We start from the raw sequence: 24,152 nt of genomic DNA, 5'->3' as shown, positions 1-24,152 counted from the left end.
TAAGATATGTGATGAAGTGACAGAGCATAGACTAACAGATTGGAAAAAATGGAACTCCTGAAAAATGGAAAGTGACTGGAACACACTCACTGAGATCAAAAAACAGACAAAATTGTTTGAACAGAGAAATGGAAATATTACACAAATTGATGAGACAAAATAAATATAAATGTCAGACAGATCTACACTAGGGATTTACACAAAGTTTTCAAAGAAGAAACAACAGCGAACAAGCCAGTGAGCATTATCTTCAAAGATTCAACAGGCAGACTTTTATCAAAAGCTAAGACAACTGTGAGGTACTGCCAAAATAGTTCAACCATCTTCAAAACTGTGAGGAACCAACACAAAGATCACTGCATCAAATTGAACAATAAACTGGCCAGCTGCAAAACAACAGTGTGCCAGGTGAAGACAGGATGTTAATTGAGATGTGAAAATTGGAGCAAAGCGGACAACTGATACCATGTATCGAGTTATTAAAGATTTCTGGGAGAAAGGAGGCATACCGGATGATTAGAAACAAGTTGTAATTCATCCACTGTATAAGAAGGGAGATAGGACAGACACCAGCAGTTACCAAGGCATATCTCTTTTTCCAGTCACCTTCAAAATTATATCCAAAGCTCTACTGAATAAGACAGAAGACCAGGCAGAACACACAGCTCTTGAGTACTAAGTGAGATCCAGAAAAAAATAGATTATGTCCAGAGCAAATTTTTAACTTTAAGACAATCCTCAGATCAGAAAAATGCTGAACCTTAACACAATCATTAAATTGATTGATTTTCAAATATACTGCAATACAGAAGACCAACAGACAGTAAAGAAGCAGCTATTGACAAAACAACCAGACAATTTGTTGAACAGATACTTACAGACAACTTCAAAAGTTAAATTTCCTGCAAGAAGCTTCATAAGCCTTCAGAATTAAGACAGGAGTGCAGCAGAAGTAAGGGATCACACCAATTCTCTTCAATCTGGTGTTATTCATGGTCATAAGAGAGTGGGATAAGGAACTAAAAGAGAAAAACATTGAAGAGTCCATATAGGACAAGGAAGAACAAGATTCAAGGTGAAATATTTCACTTTTGCTGATGATATTGCAATAATTTCTATGGACAAAACAGATGAAAAGATAATTAGATTAGATCAGATTAGATTAGTACTTGTTCCACAGATCAAGAATACGACACTTTGTAATGATGTGGAACGTGTAAGGTTAATAAAAGGTGTCTATACAAGATATTACATTACACAAAATATTACATGACACTCAATATTTTTATTTTTATTTTTTTATTTATTTATTTATTTATTTTTTTTTTTTTTTTTTTGGTGGCAGTTGGGAAATTACCCACTTACTATATCCAAAATTTCATCTAATGAGTAGAAGGAGTTGCCATTAAGAAATTCTTTTAATTTCCTTTTAAATGCTATACGGCTATCTGTCAGACTTTTGATGCTATTAGGTAAGTGACCAAAGACTTTTGTGGCAGCATAATTTACCCCCTTCTGAGCTAAAGTTAGATTTAACCTTGAGTAGCGAAGATCATCCTTTCTCCAAGTGTTGTAGCCATGTACACTGCTATTACTTTTGAATTCGTTCAGATTGTTAATAACAAATTTCATAAGTGAATATATATATTGTGAGGCTACAGTGAAGATTTCTAGCTCTTTAAATAAGTGTCTGCAGGATGATCTTGGATGAGCTCCAGCAATTATTCTGATTACACGCTTTTGTGTAATGAACACTCTTTTACTCAATGATAAGTTACCCCAGAATATGATGCCATACAAAAGCAGAGAATGAAAATAGGCATGGTAAGCTAATTTACTCAGATTTGCAATGGCCCTAATAGCATAAGTAGCTGAACTCAAACGTTTCAGCAGATCCTCAGTGTGTTTTTTCCAGTTCAACCCCTCATCGATGCATACACCTAGAAATTTTGAATATTCTACCTTAGCTATCGATTTCTGATCGAAGTCTGTATTTATTAATGTTGTCATTCCATTTACTGTGTGGAACTGTATATACTGTGTTTTGTCAAAGTTTAATGAGAGCCCATTTGCAGAGAACCACTTAATGATTTTCTGAAAAACATCATTTACAATTTCACCAGTTAATTCTTGTCTTTTGGGTGTGATAGCTATACTTGTATCATCGGCATAATGACAGAAAGACATCAGAAAATTGCAGCTAAAACCACATTACGAACAGTGTATGAGGAAATGGAATACACTGAACATAAACACAACAGAGAAAAATAAATACAAACAGTATCAAAACATCATAAGAGTTGATAAATGTAAGTATTTGGGAGAATGGATACAGTAAAATGGCATAAATAATACCACATGTGAAGAAAGATCAAAGAAAATGGAACCAGCATAAAAGCTCCCCAAAAACCAATATTATAAAAGATCAATATTGTTCCAGGTAAAAATTAAACACTACACAACAGTAATTAAAAAGGAAGCACTATATGGATTTAAATTCCAAATACTGAAGAAAAGAGGTGAACAAAAAGCACTGGTAAAGAAAGAAACAAAAATATACAGAAAACTTGAGGATCACCAAAGAACAAAGATACTGACTGAAGTGGAGGACTGAAAATATATAGTAACATAGAAACAATCACAGACGCAATAAGGAACAGGAGATTAAAGTTTTACAGTCATGTTTATAGAATGCATGACAAGAAAATTTTTAACAATATAAGGAAAAGATAGATATCCACTCACCTGAAAGATGAGATGTTGAGTTGCAAACAGGCATAACGAAAAGACAGTTACACATTAGTTTTCAGCCAAAGCCTTCTTCAGAGAAAGAGAAAGGGAAGCAACAGCAGGATACAAGTGGGGGCAGGTAGGTGGGGATGGGGAGGAATGAGGAGCAAAAAAGGAGAGGAGTGGGGAAGGGGAGAGACTGGCTGGTGTGTTGGCAGAGGGTGGCACACAATGAGGCTGAGAGGACAAGAACAGGGAGGAGATAAGCCAGTAGGGGTGAAAACTGTTGGGTAGAAGGTGTGGGGCCAGTATGTTACTGTAGGTTGAAACTCAAATAATTCTGGGAGCAGAGAATGTGCTGTAAGGATAGCACCCATCTGTTCAGCTTAGAAAAGCTGGTGGTGAAAGGGAAGATCCAGATGGCCCAGGTAGTGAAGCAGCCATTGAAATCGAAGTTGTTATTTTCAGCAGCATGTTGTGCCACAGGGTGGTCTACCTTGTTCTTGGCCACAGTTTGGTGGTGGCTGTTCATCCTGGCGGACAACTGGTTGGTAGTCATACCAATATAAAGAGCTGTGCAGTGATTGCAGCAGAGCTGACATGGCTACTTCCACAGCTGGCCTGGCCTCTGATGGGGCAGGATAAGCCCGTGAGAAGACTGGCATAGGAAATACTGAGTGGGTGGAATGGGCAGGTCTTGCACCTGGGTCTTCCACAGGGGTATGATCCAAGGGACTGGAATTGGTAGTGGCAGAGGGATGGATTGGGATGTTGTGGAGGTTGGATGGGAAATGGAACACTACTTTTGGGAGAGGTGGAAAGGATCTTGAGTAGGATGTCCCTCATCTCAGGGCGTGATGACATATAATCAAAGCCGTGATGAAGGATGTGGTTAAATTGTTCTAATCTGGGGTGGTACTGGGTGACAAAGGAGGCACTCCTTTGTAGCTGTTTCTTGGTGGTGGTGGGAGGATTGGGGGGGGGGGGGGGATGGTGTGGAAGATATGTTTGGAGACTAGGTCTGGGGGATAGTGCCTGTCTGTGAAACATACTGGGCAAGGGAGTTCATCCACCAGGATGAATGGCCAGCACCACCCAACAGTTTCCACCTCCTGTCCTATCACCTACCCCCTATTATCATCCCCTCACACTCTTTCTATGCCCTGCTCCTAGACTTATTCACTCCCTATTTCCCCCACCCCCCTTCCCACCACCCTGCTTCACAGCTTCCCGACACTGCTCCTGTTAGCAGTCCCTGCATGCTCTGCCAGATAGTGCTCCTCCCTCCCACCCATCCATATCCTGGCATCCATTCCCCTTCTCTGCCCCATCCAGATAGCTGCTTCTCTTCTACATGACAGCTGCATTCCAGTCCGAACTGCCAGATATCGTGGTCATGTGTGCATTAGGTGTGCTTGCTTGTGTGAATGAATGTGTGTGTTTCCTTTTCTGAAGAAATCTTTGGCTGAAAGCTAATGTGTAACTGTCTTTTCATTTTGCCAGTCTGTAACTCAACATATCATCTTTACAGTGAGTAGCAATCTGTCTTTTCCTAATACTGTTGATATTCCAACATGGAGTTTCCATTGCTCAAGGAAATTTTTTAATTTCATCTCCAAATTAAAAATCACCATGGGATGGCTGGAAGAGACAAGAACGAATTTGAGATAACATCACAGAAGACACCATGCAGGACAGGGAAAATTGCAGGCTACTGATTAATACTGTAAAATTTCCTATCCAACAACAAAAACCACAACATATAAGGGTGATGTCACATGAACAGAGTAAGCAATCAGCCAAGGCCTGAAGAAGTTCTGGGAAGACAAGAAGAAAAAGATGGTACCACAGTCATAGATTCTAAGCAGTCTAAATTTGGCCAAATTCTGTAATAGGAAAAAAATGCTCCAAGAAATACACTCTGTCAACTATGTATTTCTATTTTCATGTCCTCATATTTTATATATAAGTTGTGTTAATATCTCTTGCTCTTGCAAGTTCAAAATTGCCTACAGCGAGTTTTTTCAAAGTTTAATGAGAATGGATCGTTTAGAAACCGTTTGTTAATACCCAAGAATACATAATTATCAACTCTTTTGACTGCTGTACTTAATTTGCCATTTATCATAATGTTCACAACAATGGACACAAAACAAACTTAAAATCAGATATTTTTTACTGATTCACTGATAGACACAAGAAAAAGCAAAAAATTGAAGATGTAGCCTTGTGGAACACCATGTACAATTAGTTCCCAGTTGGAAGAACACCAACAGCTTAACATTGGACATTGGACTCTTTCCTACTGACATCCTTTGTTTTCTATCCAAGAGATGTGACTTAAACCATTTTGCAGAACTTACTGTGACACAATTACATTCTTACATGCTGTACTTAAAAGGATGTTGTCATTTGGATAATCAAACATCTTTGACAGATCATAGAATATCCTAGCAGAATGTAATTTACTGCATAGTGGACTATGCGTTCTCTCTCTTTAGTAAATGACCCTTTCAAAATTGAAATCTTTTAGAAATTCAAATTATGACTTCAGCAATGTACTGAAACTTTTTGGCTGATTAAAACTCTGTGCCAGAGTGGTACTTAAAATCTGAAGCTTGTCTTGTACAACACAATGTTCTTACTGACTGGGTTATGCAGTCATTGGCACATGATCTTCCTCACACCTTGTTTTGCCAGTCACTCTTCTCCAACTTTTTAGCTTTGGTAAAATTAGCAAAATGGTGTAGTGATGAAGTCAGAGTTTGGGTTTCTAAAGGTGTCTATGGCTGAGACAGTTTTTGTGTTATGATGCACACATCTTCAACAGTAAAAGCATAAAATTGGTAGTTTCTGTGAATTCAAAAGAAAATTAAAAATATATTAGTTACTCTTACAAATTATCTGATTATACAGATTACAGAATTGAGTTCTCCTGTTATCTGCATGACAAGAAGCAATAATTAATGTGAGCAGGTTTCTCTTTTTTTGGTACATATGTAGTGTTGTTCCACAATAGATATGTGTGTGTATTTTATTGGAAGTATAATCATAAGGGATATCAAACAAAACTTTTGACCCAATTGAGGATTCCTGTAGAAATGATGCAGGAAGTTATCTTGGATGGAGAATCATCAACAGAAGTAGAAGTAACATCAGAGGGCATCAAGGATTCAAAAATGCTTGCAACAGAATGGAGCCACTGCACATTATTTGTGGCATTTGGCACAGTACCTCACTGAAACTGGGCACCGTATCGATCACAGTAGTGCTGTTGCATGGTAACCTGACTGTTCTCAAACAGTGGGACTGTTTGTAGACTGGTAGTGCCTTTCAAATTCTTATCTACACAGTAAAGAAGAATGTAATTGCGAGTTCCAGTTAGCAGAACTGTGCCTCATTACACAAGCTTCAAAGTCCGTTGTAATTGACAATGGAAATTTTAAACACTAGTTTGCAAAAAGCAGTTCATGATGAGACACAAGTAACAATCTATTAACTTACTGAAACCTGCACCTGGCAGTTTCAGACACCTGGAGACTATAAAGAATAAGACATATCTTTATACAACATTTCTCTTTATAATGATTGATACCATCTTCCATTAATGTATGTTTTGCTCCTGAACTATGCTGCATAGAAAGACCACAAAAATAGTTTCAAAATTTGTACAATAAAATTCCAGTTACATTTAATTTATAACTAATAGCCCAATGGAAGTCACTCTCTGGACTTTTTGATGTACGAGGAAACTTTACCTGTCGGAAGCCTCACAGACTAGCTCAAAGCTTCAACTTACTAGATATTTCTCCTAAAACTTTATACTGGACCTCACATAAAGCATTGGAACTAGCACTAATAGGAATGCGGGTTCAGGAGAGAGTTTGGCTCCAGCAACGCCCTACTAAATTAAACTTAACAGTTGTTACATAAATGAAAGAATGTACCATACGCTACTCACTTTGTGTAGACAGAAAGATTAGTGAGATTGTAGCGCTTGCGGAAGGCACGCACTTTCACGGGGCAGAGGTCATGGCTGCGGCAGCATCGGTCCACCTCACTGTCATTGCCCAGATCATGGTACGTCTCTGCAATGTCCCCTGCTCCACACCACTTTGTACCTGTATGCAAGGACACAGCTTCTGAAATCTATATGAGCTTTTAATAAGATCACAGCTTTATAACTATTAGTGCTGATATATTTTTATTATTGCTGTAAGTTTCTGTGTTTCCTCTGAATCAGTTTTGAATAATTTTTTCTCTCCTCGTGCTCTACTGGTGTTTGCTAAACTGTGTTTGACAGGAGTTTAATTTTCATTAATTTTTGCTTTTTGTATTGTTCCATGTGGCATAGACACATACAGGGTGGTTAGAAACAGTCCAAAACCCTTGTAAGGTTGTGCTGAGAGATAATCGTTAAGAAAAAAGTTCTATATTTGCTCCATTTCTGAGTTAATTAACATGAAGTTAGCAAATCAGGCCATTTTCTCAGAATTTCAAGGGGTCCACCAGAGATGGTGTTGTCAGATGTCTTAATTGTCTGATTTTCTAAAACCAAACAGGTGAGCAATACAAAAATTGGACATGGAATGGTAGTAAGGATCAAACCTGAGGCAAAGGATGAGCAGTCTCAGGTGCTATCATCTACGCTATGACAACAACTGACATTACTAGTATCTAGTGGGCCACTTGAATTTGCAGCTGCAATAGCCTGATTGGCTAACTTCAATGCCAATTAACTCAGAAACAGCACAATGTATCAGACTATTTCTTAACAATTATTTCTCAGCACAACCTACCATGCAACATTCTGTGGCAGTGATATTTTTCATGTCTGGTGCAAAGTGATATCAAAAGTGCGTGAGAGTTTTTTTTCTGGTCATGTGTTATTTTTTTATCTTTGCCGTAAGACTATAGTGTCTCCTAGTTTTTGTTACTTCTCTGTTGTTTTTTTTAGTTTCTTCTCATTGTGAGTTTTTGCGAATAAATATTTTTTCGTTAACACATAATACCAGTTGGATATGCAATTATTTGTTGTAGGCAAGTCACCTATAATTCCTGACAAGCTTTTCAGATTGTCTATGACCACCCTGTATACTTTTTTAACTGCAGAATTGAGCAATGCTTTTTACTTGATAACATTTTAGTGTCATGTGTATTGCATTGTAAGTGTAATGCTTGGTGTACATGGCTGATCAGTGCTTGTAGAGTGAAGTTTCATTTTCGTATTGTTGACAGTGACAAGGGAGCTGAAACCCATGGCCTCTTAAATAGCATAAAGAGGAATTGGTGACATAAATACCACCACAATTTGTCATCAGAAGTGTCAGCTGCCCTTATTCCATGACACTCTCTTGAGGGGCATGGAGTGTAACTCAGGACGGAGGGTAGTCTGGTAATTAGAAAAAATTTGCCACTACCTCTCTTTTTCCTCAATGCCCATACAATGGCCAATGTAATTTCCACAATCACAATTCAAACTACTTTGAGGCAAAACACCACTATACTACTATGGCTTAGCAATCTCAGATAGGAGACTAGTATGTTGTAAAGCATTAATCAAGTTATCATCTGAGTGAACACCTCTGTACTTTGTTACGTAAAGTCATATTGACGAGGGTGTACAGTAGAAAACTGGTCATCCAGCCTTTTAAGTTTGCTCTGAAATCTAATCCACACTAAAGCTTAACATTTTTCAAATTCTTGTCATTCAGCAGAAATAGAAATAGATGAGACAGATTTTCCTAAAATCGATAGGGATTAGGCCAAAAACTATGGAATTTTACTCTCACACTTACCTACTTAGCAGCTCACATGCCAAGTACATATAAGACAATTCTGTGTGATGTGACCACTTGACAGCTGTTTGTAAATCTCTTCTGTGAGTAAATAACAAATACTGTTAGCTAATGATGCTTTAGTGCAGGTGATGATATGAGTGTATAGTATAGTGGTGTTTTGCCTCAAAGTAGTTTGAGTTGTGATTGAGGAAATTACATTGGCCATTGTTTGGGCACCGAGGAAAAGAGAGGTTGATACACCTCATGCCAACCACTATTCCTGAGCACAGAGTTACATTTTTTTAAAATAATTATTATCCACTTATGCACTCTTTAACTTACACTGAAGAGCCAAAGAAGCTGGTACACCTGCCTAATATCATGTAGGGCCCCTGCAAGCACGCAGAAGTGCCGCAACATGACATGGCATATACTTGACTAATGTCTGAAGCAGTGCTGGAGGGAACTGACAGCATGAATCCTGCAGGGCTGCCCATAAATCCGTAAGAGTATGGGGGGTGGAGATCTCTTCTGAACAGCATGTTGCAAGGCATCCCATGTATGCTCAATAATGTTCATGTCTGGGGAGTTTCGAGGCCATCAGAAGTGTTTAAACTCAGAAGAGTGTTCCTGGAGCCACTCTGTAGCAATTATGAACATGTTTCTAGTTATCAACAGTCCAATGTCAGTGCTGACGGGCCAAGGAGAGGTGTAAAGCTTTGTTGTGCAGTCATCAAGGATACTGGAGTGGGCCTTCCCATATCAATGATATTTCTTTGAATGATTCGCACGTTGATACTTGTTGATGGCCCACAACTGAAATCTGCAGCAATTTGCGGAAGGGTTGCACTTCAGTCTCATTGAACGATTCTCTTGGGCTGTCATTGGTCCCATTCTTGCAGCATCTTTTTCTTGCTGCAGCGATGTCAGAGATTTGATGTTTTACCAGGATTCCTGATATTCACGGTACACTTGAGAAATGGTCGTGCAGGAAAATTCCGACTTCATTGCTATCTCGGTGATGCTGTGACCCATCGCTGGTGCACCGACTATAACACCATGTTCAGATTCATATACGTTATACAGGCATTGCCGACCGCAGTGCCATCTTCTGCCTGTTTACGTATCTCTGTATTTGAATACCTATGTCTATGCCAGTTCCTTTGGCACTTCAGTGTATATGTGTGTTTTATTCAAGGTGCAGCAATTATTTTTTTGACAGGCTAAGTATCTGTAGATGGATACAAAAACTACAGACAATTAATGTCAGGCACAACATAATTAATGTCAGGCTTACTGAACAAAAAGTAGTTCCCTTCATTTTAAGAGAGCAGAACAATTCCATAAACATTGTAGAAATCCGTGATTTTGCATTTTAATGAGTGGACCAATGTTTCAGAAGTAAGGGAAATATGTGTTCAACCACTGTTGCTTCAGTAGCTTGTACAAATCAAGTACTTTGCAACAATAGTGGTCTTTACATTATTGCATTTTTCCAGGTACTGTAGTTGCAGAGATACTGCAGATGAGGGCCTTGCAGGTCAAATAGATGTGTATTTATTTGTTAATGATTGTCATCCCAGTATGTGACAGTTTATAGGCAAGTGAGTGAAGGAACTGTTATTATGGAAGACAGGTCTGACAATGAAATGGTTCTTGTTCAGACGACCACTACACATGATTCAAGGCACCTTTCAACTCAGCCTAAGGAACTATGACTGATAGATTAAAACACTACAGATTAGTGTAAGGATTTCTTACTTTATGCATTTACATCTACTCAATTGGAATTGCATTCTGCAGTTCATGTTTTTATGTGTCTGTTTTTCTATCATTTATTAGTGATGATATTTGTGTACTTGGTAGCAGAATAAGGACCTTTAAAAGTAGGGATAAGTTAACAACAGGAAACATTGGCAGTTATTTTTTCATGAAATGAGAATGTTATCAAACAGACAACAGGACATACTTGCAGCGCTGTCAAGAATGTGCAATGCATTGTTCCGACAGGCCGGTAATAGGGTTCATTCGGGGGAGGAGGCCAAACAGCAACGTCATCGGTCCCATCGGATTAGGGAAGGATGTTGGCCATGCCATTTGACAGAAACCATCCCGCCATTTAACTGAAGTGATTTAGAGGAAGCAAGGAAAACATAAATCAGGATGACCGGATGTGAGTTTGAACTGTTGTCCTCCCAAATGCGAGTCCAGTGTGCTAACCACTGTGTCACCTTGCACAGTTTTAAAAAGGGATGATATCAGCGAAGGTTTCATAAATACATATGACTGACAACTGATTAATCTTTGCACAGAAGCATCTGTGTGATTTTATTTAATATCAGACATTTTGTATCTTGCTCTCTCTTATTTGTAAGCTTTGTGGCAAGATGTAATTGATAAGGTATCAATTGTAATTATTGACTGATAGAGTTTAATCGATATAAGCTTGTATAAAATAATATTTGTAAGAGAAAAATAATCATGGATTATTAGAAACTAACCGGTTTTGTAATGAGTAGCCCAATGTTAAATGTAACAGAGGAATTTCACTATCGTTGTTGTGTTTACAGTTAAAAAACTTATTTTCGTTCTTACTTGGGGTATCAAATTATTTATTTTTAGAGTCATTAACACTGTTACATTAGTCAATGGTGAATAAAACCATCTAGAAGTGACGGCTATGTGCTTATAATTTGAACTGAAACACAGACAGACGAAAAGGAATGTGCTAAATTATTTACGAAGCGGGAACGTGTAGGTGTCTCCGCTTACGTATCAGTCGGGCAGTGAGCAGACTTTACTGTCACACTTTGTTCAGGATGTAGGCTATGGTGATGGTATGGCAAATTAATAACCACACTTGCCGAAAATGTATTTATTCTGCCAATTGAGTAAATGAACTAGAGACAAAAACGAACTCAGATCGCAATGTCCATTAGCCGGCGATCGCGGTAATTGTGTTTGCATAATAGTTTCATTTGAACACCGATTCCGGAGGGTGATGAGTGCATCGTCCGGTAACGATGAGTGCAGGACAACAGTGGACGCGCGTCCGGAACGAAACGAACATTTTTCTCGCGATCGCAGGGCACCGTGTATTTCGTAAAGGCGACGAAGCGAAGGCGGAAACGAACGGAAAGCGCCAACAAACTTCCGTACGCGTCTGTAAAAATGTGTGACAAGGGCCTCCCGTCGGGTAGACCGTTGGCTGGGTGCAAGTCTTTCAATTTTACGCCACTTCGGCGACTTGCGCGTCGATGGGGATGAAATGATGATGATTAGCACAACACAACACCAAGTCCCTGAGTGGAGAAAAATCTCCGACCCAGCCAGGAATCGAACCCGGTCCCTTAGGATTGACAGTCTATCGCGCTGACCATTTTTTTCCCCCTTTTCCATTGTGTTCGTTGTGTTTGGTCGTTGCGGACGTCACATGACATCCGGTCAAATCTGTTTGTTGGTCCCTCCACTCAGTTTTTTTATTACAGAGGCCAACCAGCTCTCTGACTGAACATGTTTCTTTTTTTTTTTTTTTTTTTTTTTTATCGCTGTGTTTGGTCGTTGCGGACGTCGCAAGACATCCTGTTCAGGTTCGGTGGCTGATCCTTCCACTCAGTTTTTTATTACAGAGGCCAACGGCCCCTCTGACCGAACACGCTGAGCTACCGTGCCGGCCACGCTGAGCTAATGCGTCGGCTGACCACTCAGCTACCAGGCGTGGACTACGCGTCTGTGATGAGCTACGTTATAAGCTTGACCCACGCAGTACGCAGATTGAAGTTGTAGGCTCTCTAAGAACGCGTCTGTACTGTACGGCTATTCAGTTCGCACTGCCGTTGCTTTTTGCCAATTCGCGCCCGTGCGCGGCACATGTTGCCAGCAGAATTTTGCCTATCTGCATGTATGCACGCCGATGGATATGTGACGCAGCTAACTTGGGCCAGTCGTAAGCGGCTCTGGTACTATCACGCATTTTTGCGGCACTGCTGCCACACAGATCCCCTCTTGGAGAGCAGAATTCGGAAGCTGCGAGAAAGTGCAGGCGCTCAGCTGGTGTGACAGGCATTTGGGTTCCGCGCGCTTCGTTGTGACGTCGTCACGAGTGGGTTGGTTGGTTTGTGGGAACGAAGGGACCATACGTTACTAGGGCCATCGGTTCCTCACGAGTAGGATGGAAGCGGGCTGATCAGTGGTGATTAGGCGGTGGTGCGTGACGTCAGAGCGCTGGTGCAAGGTAGGCTCGTCCTCGCCCAGCTGGCTGAGTGTCTCTGGTTCGTTCACGCATCTTTGCTGCACGGCTGCCACTTTGGCCAACGTGACAAAAGCCCGGTGAGCTGGCGTTTTCTGTTTAACCTTCGCAAGTAATTCTAAAAACAAAACTGAGATGGTGGAATATTGCCTGAAGGTAAGAGAAATGCAGAGACCTTTTTTTTTTTGTTCTTTGCGCTATCTTACTATTATGATCTACTAACGTCTGTCCAAGAAGTAGTAGAATGTATCGGAATCTGCTACAGTCTTTAGATGCTTTGTTTGTTTGATTATCTGGAAATAATTTTCTGTTAACTTCTTCACAGTATGTCAGCATATTAGTGAGTCAGCTGCCGTGGCAATGACTATGAATAGAGATATTCCTCTTAATCGCTGTACATAATTTGATGCACTACCTCGGGAACAAACGCTATTTCTTAATTCATTATTCCAGGTATTGTGTAAGAGTTCTAAAATAACCTTACAATATTACCGGAATGAGTCCCGATATCTACGATGAAGAAAATGACAATGATCAGTCACTTACTGCTAGGACAGTGATCTGCTTGACCAAACAAAATGTTCAGGTGCCTCACTGTCCATGTTGGCATCTCTTTGCTCACTTTAACAAAGCAAGTTTTATAAACAGGAGTAAGTTAGCATTCGAGCTATTTCACTATTGTAGTCTACACAATTCTGTTCGTAGCGTTCATTCAGAAAAGGCCAGGAAGGATCAAGGCTTCGATTTAACTAGGGTTGCCATCCATCCCAATATATCGGGACCGTCACCGTTATGGACCTTCTTGTACCGACATCCCAACAAGACCCAATTTTGTCCCGATTTTGCAAAATACTGTTACGAGGTTGGATCAAGTACTAAAGTAGCGCCATCTGTTAGCGCAACATCTAAATCCAGCCTCAGTTAGTTTTATTTATGTCAACAAGTTTATGTTGGCATGGTAGTTTCACAGATGGCAATGCTGGTTACATACACTGTATCACAATAGAACCACCTTCCAGATTTAATGCCATCATTCGAGAAAATACCAGACTTCTCTAGTAGTAAGGTGCTGGAACAATTCCAGCAGCGCCACGCGGAAGAATCGTGAAGTTCCCATTTGAATAGCGATTTGATAAGACGATTCTTTGTAAGCGCGTGATACGAACAGCAAGTGCAAGTTAGTAATGTCTGAAGTGTTTACTGCAGGTATAGGGCTTCAAGCGTGATGTGTACTTCGATGACTTAAGTGTTACCGTCGACTGTTTACCGTCTAAAAACTTGCGTTATCATAGCTTACTAAAAAGCCTAGGGATGGAAAGAGAAAGTGTCACTTTTCGGATAATTCCACAAACGAGTGATCTTTTGTCAAGAAATGATGTACTGATCAGGAAGCGTTGTGTGATATTTATAGCTGTTTTATCTCATAACTCACGGAGGTAAGGCAGATGTGAGGCATTACATTTCTACGAAGAATCATACAAATGGATTCGCAGTAGCTTCAATATCAAAGTCTATTTATACGTGATTAAAGAAGATAGCCAGTAAGAACTGCTCGTTGCTGCTGCAGAATTAACAACAGCTTATAAAGTTGTAAAGCATTATCAGTCCTTCAGTTCTCGTAACTGTACCGTAAAACTGACTACCGCAATGTATCCTGAGATCAAAGTCGCCGCAAAGCAGTCTACAGCCGCAAAGCAGTCTATAGCCAAGACGGAAGCTACAGCAATTGTTAAAAATATTGTCCGCCACATTTCGTGTCCGAATGCATAAAACATTTGCAAGAAGTTTCATTTTATGGCATATGCACCGATGCATCGAACCACAAGGCGGAAAAGTTGTTTCCTTTACTAAAACTGATGGAATCAAACAGAAGCTTTTGAAGTTTGATTCAGTGAACAACGAAACATCGGAGACAATTGCAAAGTTTTGTCTAGACACATGGAGACAACTGCAAATTCCATTAGATAAATTACTCACTTTTTGTGAAGACAATACCAGTACCAACTTCGGAGGGCTTTATCGACGCGATCAGCGGAATGTGTTTCGCCAAATCAAAGAACTAGGAAAAAATGTAGAAGGAATTAGATGCCCTGCCGATATTCTCCACAATACTATATCAAGCGCTGCTGGAATCTTAACTGTCGACATTGAAATAATCTCATGAACATATTTAATTATTTTTCAATCTATACTGCGAGGACACAGAAGCTGAAAGAGTTCTGCTTATATGTTGATGTCAATCATCAGACTCTTTTCTCACTCGAAAACGAGGTGGTTATCGTTAATGCGCGTAGTTTAGAGAATTCTTAAGCTTTCGATTCCATAAAACAATTTTTTGACGCCAAAAACAGGTCACCTAGAACAATTTTAGATTTTTTTTCGTGGTCCGATCAGTGAAATTTATTTTACGTTCCTGCAGTCAAACTTGGTTCTGTTTAGAAAAAAAAAAAAAGAAAAGTCGCTCAAATATGTCTAAATGAAAGGAAGACTGCCAATTTTATTGGCGTGCAAATCAAGATGAATTTGAACAAATTAAAGAATAAGAACCATACTCAAGAAATAATTAATTTGATTTCGAAATTTGAGGAAGAGATGATGGGCTTTCTAAACCATTTGATTACTTACGGAAATGGGCTATTTCTCTTAATAAATATCAAGTATTTGATTGGATGACGCTATCTCAAACTCCAGATTGGCTGATGATTGAAAACACTGTTATATACCTGACTATAAGTGGTGTGAAGATTTCAGGCGACAATTGTTTTCTGGAATATATGTATCTGAAGAGCTTTTTAGAAACTAAGTGTCACTCCGGAGAATGGAAGTCTAAACAGTTCGTGGAAGAAAGGTGGATTTATTTTCTTGAGGAAACCGAAAATCCTGAACGCAAATCCCAACTGCTAAAACTATGCGAGTATTTGTTTTCTATTCTCGCTCACAAAGCCACTATGGAAAGAGTATTTTTGCTGATGTCGGCCCAGTGGACTGATGATGGAAACTGACTGCTGCCAGGGACTGTGAAATCAATCTTACAGTGCCAGTTTAACTACAAGCTGACTTGCATGGAGTTTTATAAATATGTAAAAGGAAAAAAAAACTTGCTGTCCGGAAAATATGGTGTACCAACTACTTGCTCCGCAACAAGTTCCGTGTAACTGTGTTCTAAATAAAAAGTAATTATAATAAATACTTTTCTACTACATTTCTATACCCCCATTTCAGTGCGTCCCGACGAGGTCCCAGCTAGATATAGCAACCCTAGATGGAAATGACAATAGGAAATTATGAACTGTATGATATCCACACATACGAAATATTGTTTATTGCTTTCTGTGTCTTGTTTGCAAAGAAGATTATTGATTTTGCAATTGTATGAAATAACTTTCACTATAGGTGAATGATGTGAACACTGTTAGTTAAATTTAACAAGAAACTATGGAATCAGATGTCAATAGCACTATACTAATAACACACAAACAATTTTTTGATAGCAAAAATTTCGTATACTATAAAAACAAATGAATTAATAGAAATAATCAACTAAATAAATGTTACATAAATGTTGACGAATTTGGGACCCAAAATTAATGGAGATTTAATTACGTAAAATATCGAATTTGTGAAAAATCAACGAATTTTAATGAAGAGGCATTTAAATTTTGGAATATTAAGATATCACTGAAACATGGGAGAAATATTAAAAAAATCTTGTGATATAAGAGACTGTGAATTGTTGCTTGCAGGTTTAAATTAAGTAAAAAGCAGTTGTAATTGCTATGATGTTATGAATGAGTATGCTACAGAGGCCACTGAGGACCGTAATTTTGAGATGAGTGTACGGTAACGCATTTTCACCAAAATGCAGACTGTCCTTTTTTAATATTGTTTATTTACAGTACATTGTTCTCTCAGACGACAAGAAAATTGTCTTAGAAACCAGGCTCAAGCGTTAAGACCACTGGGGACTTCCACTTGCCGACTGTGACATCATTAGAAGCGACAGACGATGGATGAGGAGGGGTAGCTATGCTTGTGAGAAAAATATGTCTTACGATGTTCTTGAATGTAACTGCAACAACCAAGACATACAAGCCGCAGCAGTATCTACGTGAACCTCAGATTTGTCCTTAATACGGGGTGTTACAAAAAGGTACGGCCAAACTTTCAGGAAAAGTTCCTCACACACAAATAGAGAAAAGATGTTATGTGGACATGTGTCCGGAAACGCTTAATTTCCATGTTAGAGATCATTTTAGTTTCGTCCACCTATGCTCAATGGAGCACGTTATCATGATTTCATACGGGATGCTCTACCTGTGCTGCTAGAACATGTGCCTTTACAAGTACGACACAACATGTGGTTCATGCACGATGGAGCTCCTGCACATTTCAGTCGAAGTGTTCGTGCGCTCCTCAAAAATAGATTCGGTGACCGATGGATTGGTAGAGGCGGACCAATTCCATGGCCTCCACGCTCTCCTGACCTCAACCCTCTTGCCTTTCATTTATGGGGGCAATTGAAAGCTCTTGTCTACGCAACCCCGGTACCAAATGTAGAGACTCTTCGTGCTCGTATTGTGGACGGCTGTGATACAATACGCCATTCACCAGGGCTGCATCAGCGCATCAGGGATTCCATGCGACGGAGGGTGGATGCATGTATCCTCGCTAACGGAGGACATTTTGAACATTTCCTGTAACAAAGTGTTTGAAGTCACGCTGGTACGTTCTGTTGCTGTGTGTTTCCATTCCATAATTAATGTGATTTGAAGAGAAGTAATAAAATGAGCTCTAACATGGAAAGTAAGCGTTTCCGGACACATGTCCACATAACATATTTTCTTTCTTTGTGTGTGAGGAATGTTTCCTGAAAGTTTGGCCGTACCTTTTTGTAACACCCTGGATACTGGACTGGCTAACTACAAGCCATCTGACAAGCTCCTATCAGGTATTGGTATGACATCCCTGTTACAACACTTTGGCCATGCACTGCTCGTGTTGGGGGAGTCTCCCACAATTAGAGACATCTGAAGATCTAATTTCCAGCCATTTCAAACTAACACTGTGCATTACTGAAGCCATTGTAGAGGCTGTTCCTCAGTAGAAGCCGCTTTGGATTGTAAACAGTCAGTCCTGTGTTGTGGGATACTCAAAGTGAGCGAACGTGAGGAAGCATTTAGGAAATGTAAGAGCTATAATACCCAACAAAACCACATCAGCCTGCAAAAATACAAGCGGAAACCAAGAGGTTTTTGAAAAATAAGAAAAGGACAGGTTGGAAAAACCTTTGAAATGCTCTATCTAAGTTGAGTACAAGGTCAAGTGTGTGCTAGAAGATGAAGAGCTTCTAGAAACCCTCGATACTTTGTCTTTACAATTCACTGCCTACGAGTTGCGTTATGGAACAAATGTTACATAAGAAATCATCTCCCTTCGTGAAACAGCCACCTAGCACAGAGAATCCAAATCCCAAAGACAGTCTACATCTACATCTACATTTATACTCCGCAAGCCTCCCAACGGTGTGTGGCGGAGGGTACTTTACGTGCCACTGCCATTACCTCCTCTACAGCCATTCTCAGCAGTCGAGCTGCAGAGAGATTTCTCCTCTAGTAAAAATACTACTCCTGACCTAGATAATATCCATTACAATGTGCTGTCAGTTCTGCCATATGAAGAACAATACCTACTCCGTTTTTACAATAAAATGTGCTCTGAACATTACAACATGGAGCCCCTAAAGGTAGGCAGGACATATCTGTGCTCAAACCAGGGAAGAACCCTGACTCGGTGGCGTCGTACCAACCCATATCATTACTACAATGTGCCTATCAAGTGTTGGAAAGAATGCTAAAATTCCAGTTAAAATGGTGGTTTGAATACCATGACCTATTCCCTAGTAATCAGGCGGATTTCGCAACCAGAAAGCTATTGAAAGTCTTCTCATGCATCTGGTTTGTAACGTACAGCTCTTTTTTTATCCCAAACGCGTATCTACCAATTTGTTTCTGGACCTAAGCAGCACCTACGTTGATGTAGTGCTCCCATCGCTAGCTACAAAAATAATCTAACAATGGCTAGCCCACACACAGAACATTTTTTGTCTTTTCTCTCTGATTGGTTGCTACAGGTCGTACATGAAGGACGGGATCTGTTTTGGTCCCTCGTCCGTTTAATATCTACACTATTGCCCTTGATAAGATACTCCTGGTGAAGGTAAAAGGTTCGCAATATGCAGACGATGTATACGTTTACGTGGAAAGTACATCCCATGAAGACTGCAAGTCACCAATGCCAACCGCAATGTCCGCGCTCCAACACTGGCTCACAAGAAACAGGCTGGTTACATCCACAGCTGAATCAAATGCAACATTGTTTTCGAGGCACAGAACTAATCTGCCAGTGGTAATAGCACTGGGTCCGTACCTCTTAACTTCGAAGAAAGTGTCAAATACCTCGGATTCTTCATCGGCCATAAGCTGATACGAAAGGCGCACACAGAATACGTGGCGGCGAGACCTGAAGGCCGGCACGGCACTAACAGATTACTGTACGTAGGTAGTCCAGATATTGATTATGTGAGTGATTATTATGTATCTGCAACTGGCAGCTGCCTTAACAGAATTAATAAATTCCAATGTAAAGTGCTTGTTTGGCAGAAATATGCTCCCCGCCTACCAGTGCACTCTTGGTTGAAGCACATATCCCTATTATCCATCTTCGCCGCCGGTATCTCTGCGCCAAATTGCTTCCTAAAAGGAATCAATATGCATCCAACAATCTGAAATCTGTCGCTTCAAACCAAACCGTACAGTACTTAACTTGACACTTCCCGATCATTAGAACTCTTCCTGCAGTAGCATAAGTGTATTTACACTCCTGGAAATGGAAAAAAGAACACATTGACACCGGTGTGTCAGACCCACCATACTTGCTCCGGACACTGCGAGAGGGCTGTACAAGCAATGATCACACGCACGGCACAGCGGACACACCAGGAACCGCGGTGTTGGCCGTCGAATGGCGCTAGCTGCGCAGCATTTGTGCACCGCCGCCGTCAATGTCAGCCAGTTTGCTGTGGCATACGGAGCTCCATCGCAGTCTTTAACACTGGTAGCATGCCGCGACAGCGTGGACGTGAACCGTATGTGCAGTTGACGGACTTTGAGCGAGGGCGTATAGTGGGCATGCAGGAGGCCGGGTGGACGTACCGCCGAATTGCTCAACACGTGGGGCGTGAGGTCTCCACAGTACATCGATGTTGTCGCCAGTGGTCGGCGGAAGGTGCACGTCCCCGTCGACCTGGGACCGGACCGCAGCGACGCACGGATGCACGCCAAGACCGTAGGATCCTACGCAGTGCCGTAGGGGACCGCACCGCCACTTCCCAGCAAATTAGGGACACTGTTGCTCCTGGGGTATCGGCGAGGACCATTCGCAACCGTCTCCATGAAGCTGGGCTACGGTCCCGCACACCGTTAGGCCGTCTTCCGCTCACGCCCCAACATCGTGCAGCCCGCCTCCAGTGGTGTCGCGACAGGCGTGAATGGAGGGACGAATGGAGACATGTCGTCTTCAGCGATGAGAGTCGCTTCTGCCTTGGTGCCAATGATGGTCGTATGCGTGTTTGGCGCCGTGCAGGTGAGCGCCACAATCAGGACTGCATACGACCGAGGCACACAGGGCCAACACCCGGCATCATGGTGTGGGGAGCGATCTCCTACACTGGCTGTACACCACTGGTGATCGTCGAGGGGACACTGAATAGTGCACAGTACATCCAAACCGTCATCGAACCCATCGTTCTACCATTCCTAGACCGGCAAGGGAACTTGCTGTTCCAACAGGACAATGCACGTCCGCATGTATCCCGTGCCACCCAACGTGCTCTAGAAGGTGTAAGTCAACTACCCTGGCCAGCAAGATCTCCGGATCTGTCCCCCATTGAGCATGTTTGGGACTGGATGAAGCGTCGTCTCACGCCGTCTGCACGTCCAGCACGAACGCTGGTCCACAGGACTACATCCAGCATCTCTACGATCGTCTCCATGGGAGAATAGCAGCCTGCATTGCTGCGAAAGGTGGATATACACTGTACTAGTGCCGACATTGTGCATGCTCTGTTGCCTGTGTCTATGTGCCTGTGGTTCTGTCAGTGTGATCATGTGATGTATCTGATCCCAGGAATGTGTCAATAAAGTTTCCCCTTCCTGGGACAATGAATTCACGGTGTTCTTATTTCAATTTCCAGGCGTGTAGATACTCAGGAGATTTCAAATGGTTCAAATGGCTCTGAGCACTATGGGACTTAACATCTGAGGTCATCAGTCCCCTAGACTTAGAACTACTTGAACCTAACTAACCCTAGGACATCACACACATCCATGCCCGAGGCAGGATTCGAACCTGCGACCGTAGCAGCTGCGTGGTTCCGGACTGAAGCGCCTAGAACCGCTCGACCACCACGGCCGGCGAAGATTTCAGGGAAGATCATTAGAGCATGTAAAGTCAATAGTTCTATCATCCTATTCCCATTGAATTTGTCTGAGATGAACTTAATAACTGACTGAATGAGGCTCAGAACAACAGTAAAACTTGGGAACAGTTTTTAATACAGTATCCGGAGGCAGTAAATATCCTTGTTGTCGGCTCCGAAATCAGTGACCCTGTCGGAAGTGCGTATTGCATTCCGTATTTGCGGAAGCCTGGGCTATTCAAATTACCAGCAAGGTCGAGTATCATGGCTACGGAAGTTGTTGCTATACTGGAAGCACTTCGTTTCTTCTCATGGATGAAAGCATCTGATTATCTGCTCTAACAGTATTTAAAAATTTTAGCACCTCTCGGAAACCTCATTAAATTCAGGTTTACTGAAGTATTGGAATCGACGCATAAAAAAGGCCATTACATTAGTTTCGCTCGGGTGGAAACACACTGTGGGATCTATGGCAGTGGAGCTGTTGGATGGGTCGGTTCTAGGCCCAAGCGAGAGAAGCCGTCGCCTAGGGCGTCAAGCTAAGAAGGGCACCAGAGGCATAACAACTGTAAGATTTCTATACAGGACGTGTCAAAATTAGCAGCGGCTGCTTGGGGCGCCCAAGTGCAAAATTTGTATACAGTGCTTATCAAAAATAGCGAAAACTGCCAGGGGTGAAAGTGTACGAGGGAAAGGGGGCGAAGAGGAGGAGGTGCCAAGTCGTTTGTTTGGGAAAATGTTCTCGAACCGCACCTGGCTGTCGACTGCTTAGGCAAAGAAACTGCTGTGGCCATGGCATACTACCTGCACTGCAATCCCAAGTACAGATTACCCATGTATCCTACACAGACGCACGATAGAAGACTGTCATCTGGAATGGGAGGAAACAACATGACATAAGGGCAAGACGTACACAACATCTGAATAGTCTGTCCCCTATTCCACAAAATCTCATACAAATTCTGTGTCTCGACACCTCGCCTGCCTAATAACCAGACTCAAATTTAACTACGGATGTTTCCGTAAATATCTTCACAGGCTGCACATCATAGACACCTTTCTGCTCTTGTGCAGAAAAAGAGGGCGCACTTTACCTTTTCTTTGGGTACCCGGCCTACAGGGAAGCACTACGACCCTTATACAAAAACTTGTAAAGATTGCCATATGCGTTTGTTTACAACACAGAATCATAGACTTTTTCACGCGATGTAGAGATTCTCTGTTGCCATAGTCATACGCATGTAAGACCAACATATCGCTGACAATTGCCTGTACAAAAGTTTTCTATTAAATTTGATTTTACATTGATTTCCGTCTACAAGCTGTGCGAGTATGCAAACAGATATTCTAACGCTAATTTTCTGTCGATAGTTGTACATTTTGTGTGAGTATAATCTGCCAGTATAGTGTAAGCTAAAGGCCAATAAATTAAATTAAAAAATTAATAAATACACGAGAAAAAGCCTGGAGTGATTTTGATAATCAAAATAGAATTTTCAAAACTAAGTTACTGATTCGTGAAGAACTGGAAATTTACAGTCCGTTTTTATTAGTAGTTTTGACTCCTGCCTGTGAGACAAGGACAGTTCAAAAAATGGCTCTGAGCACTATGGGACTTAACATCTGAGGTCATCAGTCCCCCAGAACTTAGAACTACTTAAACCTAACTAACCTAAGGGCATCACACACATCCATGCCCGAGGCAGGATTCGAACCTGCGACCGTAGCGGTCGCGCGGTTCCAGACTGAAGCGCCTAGAACGGCTCGGCCACTCCGGCAGACTGGGCAGTCCAAAAACTGAGGCTGTTCCATGAGCAATGGGAAGCAGCATGTTGGGAACAAATAGGAGAGACAGGAAAATCCAAATGAATCAAGGAACGAAGGAGAGTGGAAGTCGTCATTATGACCACAATGAAAATGAAATGAAGATGGGGGACATTTAGCCAGGCGAATGGATGATAAATGGACCCAAGAAGTTCTCTGCTGCATTCTAAAAACAGGAAAAGATCAAGACATTGACAAAATGGAAGGCGTATGTATGGCATTAAAAATATGCAGTAGCAACATGCTGAAAATGGCAATGCAAGAAAAGAAAAAGTCTAGAGAACAATTTTATCCAGGCGTTACTGTTAAACAATTGAAGATGGTTCATGGCAATGATCTAATAAATATTAGAGTTTAAAAATAGAGCCATGACTATGCCATAATCTAACACATTTTGGTTTCAGCACTCAAATTTCGTTTTCCATCCGTTGAGCCTATTACTAGGTCACACCTGCGATGATCGCAGTGTGAGTTGAGAGGATGATACCTACACTCTCTAATCCCATCGTCGCTGTTCGTTACCTGGTACGACGCCGCTGAGGAGTGTGTGAGTAGCCTTGGAGATGCTTCGCCCTGTCGCCTCGGACTCCTGTGACAGCGATAGAGCTTTCAGAGATCCGTTTAACGCTGCTTGTGGCGGTGGCGGCAACGTCTCACATTCGTTCATCAACTGTTTCATCTCCCAGAATCTCACTTCTTCGGGAACAGCCAGTTCAGAAAGCGACGCTAGCGCTCCCTTTGCATCAATTGGCCTGCTGTAAACAGTGAAAGGAAACCTTAGCACCATTCTTGCATAAAAAAAAACTGTGTGATTGAGTTTCACAAGTTGTATTATAATGACAGCAATCAGTCATATATGTCGAAAGAGCGTTATTTACCTAAACGATGACTGGTAACGAACCTTTCTGTCTCAGCTTCACATAGATTACATTCAAAGTGGATGATTAATACAGATCTTTGATTGCCATACATACCACATTAACAATTAATCTAAAAACTTGTGTGATGAGTTCATAAGGCAACTGGGGTCAGTCTTAGTATGAATAACGTTAAAACATACTTCTAATGTGTGTACATAGTACATGGAGTCACG

General features: G+C 41.3%; 1 protein-coding gene across 1 annotated transcript in view; it reads right to left on the bottom strand.

Annotated features, from left to right (window-relative positions):
* Positions 1 to 24,152, bottom strand: part of LOC124794083 (acidic phospholipase A2 PA4-like) — a 211,688-nt gene that overhangs the window by 5,794 nt on the left and 181,742 nt on the right. The window contains exons 3-4 of the mRNA XM_047258071.1: positions 23,582 to 23,814; positions 6,692 to 6,851 (exon numbers count right to left, since the gene is read on the bottom strand). Coding sequence (XP_047114027.1) covers positions 6,692 to 6,851; positions 23,582 to 23,738 — 317 coding nt within the window. The 5' untranslated portion in view covers positions 23,739 to 23,814. The remainder of the gene's footprint in view (positions 1 to 6,691; positions 6,852 to 23,581; positions 23,815 to 24,152) is intronic.

Source organism: Schistocerca piceifrons, chromosome 1 (genome assembly GCF_021461385.2).
Source record: "Schistocerca piceifrons isolate TAMUIC-IGC-003096 chromosome 1, iqSchPice1.1, whole genome shotgun sequence".
Lineage (NCBI taxonomy): Eukaryota > Metazoa > Arthropoda > Insecta > Orthoptera > Acrididae > Schistocerca > Schistocerca piceifrons.
The sequence above is the reverse complement of the archived record's forward strand: the minus strand, read 5'-3'. Positions and strand labels throughout refer to the sequence as shown.